The sequence below is a fragment of the Coloeus monedula genome (genome assembly GCF_965178545.1).
Source record: "Coloeus monedula genome assembly, chromosome: 18".
NCBI lineage: Eukaryota > Metazoa > Chordata > Aves > Passeriformes > Corvidae > Coloeus > Coloeus monedula.
The window spans coordinates 13,527,484-13,537,853 of NC_138798.1; the positions used below are offsets into that span (position 1 = coordinate 13,527,484).

Here is a 10,370-nt window from a genome sequence, read left to right on the forward strand (position 1 = left end):
CAGCTACTCAAGCTCGAGACAAATGCAGAACAGTTGCACGTTTTTTCTGGGACAATTCAGCACCTAAGAGGTTATTTTGAGAGAAATGTGACATTACTTTGATTCAGCCAGTGAAAGCTACTATGAAACAAGTGCATGTTTAAGTATCTGAATGTTTCACTCTGGTTCACAGGATGTGATAAGCACTAATTAGGCTGTTTGGAGTCATGTGCTCTGAAGACCCCACCCATACCAAATGGAAGAGTCCTACCCCGTTGTATCCAGTTATATTTCCCAGTAGAAACAGCCTTTACAGCCCTTTGAACTGGGCAGGTGAAAAGATCTCAAACTCCATGCTGGGTGCCAACCCCGTTCCTCCACGGAGACAATTCCTCTTCCCTGCCCCATCAGACTTGCCAGCCTCCTGCCCGTTACTCCAGCAGCCGAACGATCCCCTTCTCCTTAAGTTACTCCTTTTTTCCAGGTTAATTGCCAGCAAAGCACTGCACAGCCACGTTCCTCCTACTCCTGAAAGCTGACAACATACTTCTCTCCATCATCCTGGCTTGCACGTAGGTGGAATAAGATCTGAGATAAAATATTGTATCCTCTATTTCAGAAGCCTGGGCAGGCTCCATTTCTGTCTCTTCCAGCTGCAGATGGTCGTTTTCATGGAAAATAAATAAATAAAATGAGAGCTTATCAAGCTGACCTATTCCACCTTTGTGGTATCATTTGTGGGTACCATGGCTTGTTCCTTGAGCAGGTTAACACTGATATTTTAATAATTGCTAATGCAGACTGTTCATGCAATAGATAGCAACAGTACCCCAGATAGGCACCTATAGCACTGCCAGTGAGAGAACTCAGCTTGGCTCTCAATTTATCATTCCTATAACCTGAAGTGGGACAAGAGCACCTTTCAGTGCACACACTCAGAAAAACATCACTGTTGGTGCACCTTTGCCCTTCCCCAAGCTCCAAAGCAGGCACAGAACCACTTGTCACTGAAGCATTTTAGAACCTCATGCCCCTCCTTCACTTATCTGCACAAAGTTTCAACACTTACAGCCCAGTATTTCCTGTGCTAGGAAAGAAAGCACCACTTCTATCTCGCAAACCCACTGTAATCAGTAACAGCTGAAGCAAAGCAGGTATCAGATGTCAGCCTCCTCCCCTCCAGTTTACAAGCACTCCTTCATAAAACCTCCCTCACCTCCACCAAGAAAAGTTCATTTCCAAATACCACATGCTTTAGTAACAGACAAAAGGCATCTCAGTGCTTTATCTGAAGCTCAGAACATGACAGGCACTACAACAAACCTGTCACAGCTCCTTCCGTCACGCTGCCATCTCTTCCCAGTGGACTCGCCTTTGTAACATAAATATGCCTTTATATTCACCAGAAAGCTAAGCTGCACTTCCACTCAGCACTACCTGACATGATTCACTAGCCAAGTTCTTTTCTTCTAAAAGAAAGCCTTATTGCACATGGCTACATCACACAAGAAAACAAACAGGTGAGGCACACAGAAGAGTGCCTATGAGACCTGAAGTCTGCAAGAGTTCCGAGCTCACACCCAACCTTCCCACAGTGAGGGAAGTGTGCACAGAAAGGAAAGAAATCAGTTTCCTGTACAGAGTTGTAAAGAAAGACCAGGTCTCATCTGCTGAACAAAAAACATTCTCCAAAAGAGTAAGAGCAGGAACAATTTCAATGCACGAACTTAAACTCCATGTTGGGGGGCAGAGCACTTACCAAGGAAGGGCAACATCTGCTCAGATCCCAGCGAAAGAACAGGACTGTTAAAAGGAACACGGGGAAGAGGCGCAATTAAAGTCCCAAAACCACGTAAATAAAAAGCCTGAACAAGTCCCACTTATAAAAGGAACGGGAATTTCGGCCGCACGCACAAGGACAGCCGAACACTGCTGACACCACGGCCCCAGCGGCCGGAGCAGCCGAGCAAGGGCCGGCGGCTGCCAACGGCATGAGACGATCCTCGGCCGGGCTCGGCGGGGACCGGCCACCCCCGCGGGCCGGGCAGGGGGGCGGCAGCGCCGGGCGAGGCTCACAGAACACGGGCACCAGGAGCCCCCCTGCACCGGGGAGCCCACCCTGGCCCGACCGCCCGAACCCCGCAGCGCCGGGCCCGGCCCGGGGCCGCCCGGCATCGCCGCCCGCCCGGGGACAGGAGGCCGCCGCACCGCGGCCGCGGAGCCGGGCCGCCTTCTCCTCCTCCTGCCGGCCGTGCCGAGCGGAGCGGGGCTGAGGGCGCCGTGCCGGCCCCGCCACCACCCCTCACCCGCAGCCGAGGGGGCGTGTGCGGCCCTCAGTGACAGCGCGGCCGCGCTCCGCCAGGCCCCGGCGCGGCGGGCCGGCCCTCCCCGCCGCGGGACAAGGGGCACCCTGGCGGGTCCTTACCGCTGGGCAGGGCATGGCGCGGAGCCCCCGCCCGTGCCGGGGCGCGGCGTCCTGCCGGGGCCGGGGTCGCTACGGGCTCGGGGCCGCCGCCGCCGCCTCACGGACACAACAACATGGCGGCCGCGAGGCCTCCTCCCTCCTCCCCCCGCGGGGCGGGGCCAGGCGCGCGCCGCTCCCACCCTCCGCCCTGAGGGCATGGGGGGGGGCGGCCCCCGGCCCGCGCTGGGGGGACCGTGGAATCCTGGAATCAGGGAATGACGGAATCGTGGAATCACGGAATCACGGCGTCATCAAGGCTGGAAGATCACCTACTGGTTTAAGATCATCTCTTCCAGCCGTCAGCCCAGCAGCACCACCGTAACCCCTAAACCACCACACCACATCAGCCAGCGGCAGATGCAGACGCCTCTTGAGCACCCCGAGGGAGGGCGACTCCACCACTTCCCTGGGCAGCCCCTTCCAAGGCCTGACCGCCCGGACTGTGAAAAGTTTTTTTCTGGTCTGTAACGTCGCGGCCCTGCTTGCCTCAGCGCTCGCCATGCCCTCAGGAGGCGGCTGCCGTCCCTCGGCCCCTCAGAGGGTGAAAGGCAGGGCCACAGGGGTGAATAAGGGACTGAACATCTCGCTTAGGAGCAGACACTGCGGGAGCCGGGCCTGGCTAGTCTGGAGAAGGGAAGACTGAGAGGAGATCTCATCAATTCGTGCAAATATCTCCAAGCGGTGTCAGAGGACAGCACCAGACTCTTTTCAGTGGTGCCCAGAGGCAGAACGAGTAGCAATGGCCATAAATTAAAACACAAGAAGTTCTACCTCAACATGAGGAAGAGCTATCCATTGAGCAGAGCACTGGACCAGCTGCCCAGGGAGGGCATGGAGACTCCCTATCTGGAATAATCCAAACCCTGGACGTGTTCCTGTGTCACCTGCTCAAGGTAACCATCTCCAGCGGGTTGGACTGGGTGATCTTCAGAGGTGCCTCCCAACCCCAGCTATTCTGTGGTTCTGTGATTCTGTGAAGCCACCTCACCCCTTCCCTGTTATCCCCCTGTGGAGTCCATAAGCCCAGCACTGGCTGAGCGAGGTTGTGGAACAGGCAGCCTCTCAGCAGAGGTTTGGCAGCCACCTCAGCCAATCTGTGAGTCAGGTGTGCTGAGGGGGGCTGAGGTGTGTGTACCCACACCTCACAGAATCCACTGCCATCCATCCTCCTTAGGATCCTCAAAAACCCCTGGAGAAACACACTGTTCAACTATAACCTGAGATTAGCTCAGTTGGTCAGAGCATGGTGCTGATAACTCCAAGGCTGTGACTTCAATCCCTATACAGGCCATTCACCTGTGGGTTGGACTTGATGATCCCATTGAACTCAGAACATTCTGTGATCTACAGAAGCCATTCTGGTGCACAAGGTCTTCTGGCCAATGTTTCCTGCATTGCTTTGGTGACATTCAGCTCAGCTGTAGGAACATGTGTGGCCCTACACCACCAGGACACGCTCTGTCCAAGCCACCCTGCACAGCCCGCAGCTCCTAAAGCATGAGGTAATGGGGAGCTGGGAGCCAGCACGAGGCAGGACTGCCAAAAAACACGTGGAAACTGAGAGACCAGTGATGAAGTAAAAGGCCTGTGAGCGTTAAGCTACAGAAAACACAGGAAAGCTGGAGAGTGGCAGCAGTGTTTGAGGTGGCAGGAATGTTGCTGGTTCCAAAATGAAGCTCTAGCTAAGCCTTGTGCAATGGAGCTCCTTTCCAGCAGCAAGGTTTATATCTGGGTTTTGTTGCAACTGTGATGGATCATTAATGTTTTATTTTTATACAAATCTTTAATTTACAATACCGTATGTAGGTCAGGTTGTACTTTTGCAGGAGATTTCCACCTGCTCCTCATGTTCGCCTTGATCTGAAATGAAATGCTTGCAAGTAGCTATAAAATGCACTCCTAAATTATCCACAGGACTCTCCCTCTGAGTCCAAGGCTAGTCATTGTAACAGATGGACTTCAGTCTGTCATTAGGTCATGTCTAAGCTGGAAGGAGGATAAATGTTCAGAGGGAACAATGCAAAATACAGGATCCTGTGTCTTCACACTCAGATATGAGCTACGCAGTGAGTTGTGTTCTGGTTTGGCTCCCTTGGTCAGGGACAGCAAACATTTGAAAGGAAGTCAATCAGCCCCTCTAAAAGGATTTTTTCCAACAACAAGCCATCATCTGAATGCAAATGTGATGTGAATGTCAATATGTACTTTCAGAGGAACTTTGGAAGAAGTACAGGTAACTGAAGGGAAAAACAGGATTGCTGGCCTGTTTACACCGGAAAGCAATGAAAATATGTAGAGCCAGTAGAGCTGTAGCTGAAAAGGATGTGTGTTGGCAGCATCAGCAAACAAAATATGAATTTTGAGAAGTCCCTGTTAAATGTTGCCTTTTGCAGTGCGCCTGGAGGGAGATCAAATGTGACCTACTTTGGGAAGCTGGATCCTGGAGACCTGGGGCTCCTGTACAGCAGAACCTGCTGGGTGCTCCTTCTGGTCCTTAAAGAGGGGAAAATCCTGCAGTGCCATCCCTGTGGCAGGAAAAGCTGGCACTTTCAGCTGCTTGTTATATTTATATATTTTATCTTTACCAATCTGGTCACACACAGTGCATGGAGACATTCCATATCTTGTGTCCCAAACCCCTCCATATCTTGTGTTCCCATCTATTTTTTAATACATGGCCCCATGTTAAATGACTTTTGCTTCTATTTTCCATGATGATCAGGGCAAAGGATGAGAATTATTTTATGGAAATGGAAATTACTGGACCCAAAGGGAGATCAAGGCTTGTGAGAACCTGACACACAGCTCAGGGAACAAGGTTCCCAAACCCAGAGTCCTGAAGGACCTGGAACATATCGTCACTCATCCAGTACAGGGGTTTTAATCTGGGAGGTGGAGGGTGGTAATGAATTATGGAGGAACTCCTGAAGCACTGGTTGGTTTTAAGCAGGAGGAAGTAAAGCAATCCAGTCATTTAGACACCTGTTAGTGTGACCTCAAGAGCATTAAAAGCTTAAAATATAAAATAAAAAGGAAAAAGCTGGGGTGTCATGGGGACGGACAAGTAAGTTTAAAAATGTAAAGTAAAAATGCATTGTGTCTTTACTAAAGATTGATTGCTTTTAACTAAGATTAAACTCCTGATAATTGTTTCCTAGACATGGATATAGAATAGATTTATTAATTTATTCAATAAATTAATGGAAAGCAGGTCCACAAAAAAAGATAGCTAGGTGAAAAGGGTAGGAAAGTCACCTCAAACACACACCAGCTGTGGATGCACAAAGGGAATTTGTGAGATTACGAAGGGAAGAGTGGGCAGAAAGTGCCTGGATTCCCATGTTCCCTCTAATCAGCCTCACCTCCCCGGATCCCAGGACCACAGCCTGGCCCGTGTGTGCTTTTGCTCTTGCACAATATTTTTCAGACAGAACAAAAGGTAGGAGTGAGCTGATGGCATTTGCTGATGGCACAAAGCTGGGAGGCACCGGCCGTGCAGCAGGAATAGCTGTATTGCTGGAAGAGCTGGATAACATGGAGTGCTGGCACACTGGAAATGGGATGAAATTTAATAGTGGAAAGTACAAGGTCATGCCCTTGGGAATTGCTAACAAGAATCTCTGCTGCAAGCTGGGAGCTCATCAGTTGGAAATGACAGAAGAAGGGAAAAATCTGGGTGTATTTGTTGATCTCGAGATGACGACAGACTCCCAATCTGAAGCAGATCTGACAAAAATCACATATCCCTGGAGGTATTTCCAGGAGATGGGGGAATGTTAATGCCATTATAGAAGGCTCTGCTGCACCTTCTCTGGGATTATGCATGCAGCTCTGGTCACTTTTAATCAGGGGACAGAAACTTAAAATGTGACTGGAAAGTAATTATAGGCTAATCCTGATTTTTTTCTTGTACAAGAATCTTGAAATAATTTGTTTAGCCAGAAAACCTGAATGCTGAGAAAAGATACAGTTGTTCTTTGTGAAACTTAGGGAGTAAACACAGCAGTAAACACATCTCCCTTAAGAGCAAGGGTGATGTACAAGAAAACAAGTATCCGATGGCCATGAGAAGTCTGGGCTGAAACATGAGAACACCAGAGCTTCCAGCAGCTCAAGTCCCGAGGCTCTGGGTCATCCTTCCCAGAGCTGCCATCCCCTGATGCTGTTGCCACCAACAGCTGACCCTAAAAGCCCAACGAGTCCTTTCCAAACCTCTCTTACCATCTGAGGCACAGCCACTGAGTTACCAATTGGCTTCTTATGGAAAGAGAAGAGGTGCCTGGTGTGGGAAGATATTCCTTGGGCTGCAGTTGCAGCACAAATGTCCCTTGAGTTATTGGCTGTGTCAAAATCTGCACATGGTGGTGGTGAGATGAGAGCATCCTGTCCTGGGTCATCCCACCCTGGTCCCTCAGGTCACCTTTCCAGAGGCTGGCTTTCGTGCCCATCCTGTACATGAGCTGCAGTCCTGGAGCCATCCCCACCAGGAACAGAGAGAAACAGCAAAACCAAAGGTGTGCCAGGTCCTTTGCTGCCCCTGGTACCACACAGTGACCTTTAATACACTTCCCTCCTGTGGCCCCAACAGCCATCTCAGCCTTTGCAGGCTGTTTCTGTTATGATGAAAAACTGATGGCAGGGTTAGATATGTCTTTAAAAAAACAGTCAGCACACCAAGTCCTGGTTAAGTAAGAACAGTCAGACCACAGAACACATGGGTGTTTGCTTTCTCAGGGCTCCAAACTGGCTCCCTTGGCCAGTTTTTTTACCCAAAACCAGCTCTTCTCATTCCATTTGGTTTGGGTTTTCATCTTTCATCCTATTTAAATGTTTCACTCATTTTGCTCTCCTGGGTTTTTGATGAATGCCTGAAAAGAATTCTGACACTGACCACAGTATTTACACTCTGTTCCTCCATGTGTAGGTGTTTCCATTCTTTCTGCTCCCATCCAACAAGTGCTATTTCATTGTTCATTCAAGCCAAGTGGCAGCAGGTGACATTGGGGTCAGCACAGCGTGAGGGCCACCCCCTGATTCAAATGTGCCAGGAGACAGGCACCCACTGCCAGTCATCCTGATGGGGCCCCAAAACAGATGCTGTGACTCATTCCCTTGCAAAGTAGACGAATAATTTGAAAATAATGAGATTTTTATTACATACATATCATTTTGGCCAGAACATTTTGCAAGAGCCTCATTTTAGGATTTTTTTGTCTTGTAATAACCCCATTTTACAAGATGTGCCATTAGTGCTTTGCTTCAGGGAAGCAGCTCGAGGACGCTGTCTTGGCTACCCATCAAGATGATTATCACAGGACTACTCAGATATGAAGATTTGGGGGACTCAGAACTTCAAGTTCAGTGGAACAGAGACAACATTTTTGAGCAAACACTGAAAAGGGCTTTGGGGACCGTGTTTCCAGGTAGGAGCACAGCTGGCTGAGCCTGGCTCTGCAAGGGTGCCACCTGCAAGTCAAAGCTGAAGCCATCAGTATTGAGGACGTGCCAGGAGTTCAGTGTGGGCAGAATGCCTGGAAATCTTGGTTTATGGATGTTTATATTATTTTCTTTAACAGACTAATAATCTATATGAGATTAATATTAGATTAATATGGCTTCTTCATTTTCTCCTATGGATCCAGGTTGGGAGAGCTGGGTCTGTTCAGTCGGGAGGGGAGAAGGCTCCAGGGAGAGCTCAGAGCCCCTTCCAGGGCCCAGAGGGGCTCCAGCAGAGCTGGAGAGGGACTGGGGACAAGGCATGGAGGGACAGGACACAGGGAATGGCTTCCCAGTGCCAGAGGGCAGGGTTGGATGGGATATTGGGAAGGAATTGTTCCCTGGGAGGGTGGGCAGGCCCTGGCACAGGGTGCCCAGAGCAGCTGGGGCTGCCCCTGGATCCCTGGCAGTGTCCAAGGCCAGGCTGGACATTGGGGCTTGGAGCAGCCTGGAATAGTGGAAGGTGTCCCTGCCCATGGCAGTGGGTGGGAATGGGGTGAACTTCAAGGTCCCTTCCCACTCAAACCATCCCATGACATTGTTTGCCTTGTGAGCTAAAAATAAGTAAAAGGTTGAAAACATTTTCTGCTGAACCTGTCTTTTCTCTGGAAAAGCAAACTGGCACAACTTTAACCTGTGTCATGTGCTGTGTTGCTACAACAAAGCTGCCTGAAAAAAAATGCTTTTCGTAATAAACCATATCTATTTTCCTTAATAAGCACTTAATCACCTTCCTCCTGAGGTTGGATAATTAGAGAAACAGCAGGCAAAGAGAGGGCAAGAGGCTGTTGGATCAGAGAAGCTGCTTGAAATATCATTAGAAGATCACATTATTTTAACTGAATATCTTCAGTGATAATTCTTTCCTGTAGACACAGCCTGGTGACCTGCTCAGGGCTGCGCCTGCTGGGAATTCCCACCCACAGGAACTTGCACCATTAAAACTCCAAAGCTGAACAATTCCTTGGTTCCTCTGGCCAGGAGGATGCTGTACCTGCAGCCTCCTGGAGCAATGGGAACTGGTGTTCCAGCCCTTGCACCGCTGCCAGGCAGGGGGTCAGTTAAGAATCATCTTAGGTCACCTCTGGTGACTTTCATTAGTGACTGAAATAAAAAATATCCTACAATAAGACTTTAGGCTAAGAATAAACTTAGAGGAGATTAATTGGAGAATGATGGGAAATTGAAAAAATAATTAATAAATTACTGTTGGATCCATCAGGCCAACAGTTTAACACTGACACCTTTGGCTCTGTGGCTGTCAAGGACATGCTGTGGAAGGTGTCATTGTCATTGAAGGGCTCCAGCATGTCCAGGGAAGGGAACGGAGCTGGGAAGGGGCTGGAGCCCCAGGAGCGGCTGAGGGAGCTGGGAAAGGGGCTCAGCCTGGAGCAAAGGAGGCTCAGGGGGGACCTTGTGGCTCTGCACAAGTCCCTGACAGGAGGGGGCAGCCGGGGGGGTCGGGCTCTGCTCGCAGGGAACAGGGACAGGAGGAGAGGGAACGGCCTCAGGCTGGGCCAGGAGAGGTTCAGGTTGAATATTAGGAAAATTTCTTCACTGGAAGGGTTGTAAAGCCCTGGACCAGGCTGCCCAGGGCAGTGGTGGGGTTTCCATCCCTGGAAGTGTTCAAAAAAATGCATGGATGGGACTTAGTGCCATGGTCTAGTTGCCAAGGTGGTGATTGGTCAGACTTGGAAGTCTTTTCCAATCTGCATGATTCTGTGATTCTGTGATTCCAGGGTTTGTAATTTCCATTAGTCCTTGATAAGTTAATGTATATATCATTAAAATAAAATGGAAAAAAGGAAAAAGTAGAGTTGGATTGAAATATTGCAAAGCCCAGGGTTATCCTGATTCATGCCTGTTACTGTAATTGCATTTCAGCTGCTTTCAACATTTAATGGCCAATTTCTACAACTTTGCAATTTAGTACTGTGGGTCTCTCTTTTTTTTTCAATTACACATGATGACATTATTTTTTAAGTATGTTTAGAAGTGCTGGCCCTTCAGAGTTCCCTGGCCCCTCTGACCGGTGCGTGAGCAGTGTTAAACCCTCTGTGATGTGCCTTGGAGAAGCAGAGGGGACAGCAGGGGCCTCATCTGGTTTGGGTGTGGGGCCCAGAAACTGCTGAGACTCCTGTGTGAGTGGGAAAACAGCTCCCATTGGGGCTGCTCAACAGCAAAGCAGAGCCTCTCTCCAGCCCCAGGCTGTCATTTGGGACTTTGAGGTAGAATTTGAGCAAAGGCAGGAGCCGTGGAAGCCTCAGTGCTGCTCAGGAAGGAGGATGCTGGACGGCAGCGTCCGTGACAGCCCGGCAAGGAAAACACACTGACCTCCAGCAGCACATTCCTGGGGTCGCTCCAGCCCTTCAGTTTTCCTCCTGGTGCTTTTTGTGCCACTTGAAATGAAAAAGCTGCTTTTGTGTCTTGT

The 10,370-nt window shown here is 49.8% G+C and overlaps 1 protein-coding gene across 8 annotated transcripts in view; it reads right to left on the minus strand.

Moving 5' to 3' along the window:
• The window catches only part of MTMR3 (myotubularin related protein 3), a 74,643-nt gene extending 72,101 nt beyond the window's left edge, over positions 1 to 2,542 (minus strand). For 5 of the 8 annotated variants that reach the window (XM_082293320.1, XM_082293319.1, XM_082293315.1 and 2 more), the window contains exon 1: positions 2,405 to 2,500. In XM_082293320.1, coding sequence (XP_082149446.1) covers positions 2,405 to 2,419 — 15 coding nt within the window. In that variant the 5' untranslated portion in view covers positions 2,420 to 2,500. Of the gene's footprint in view, positions 1 to 1,738; positions 1,783 to 2,404 lie in introns of all 8 variants that reach the window. The other 3 variants (XM_082293318.1, XM_082293316.1, XM_082293317.1) reach the window with 2 other exon arrangements.
• Between the last annotated feature and the right edge of the window lie 7,828 nt (positions 2,543 to 10,370).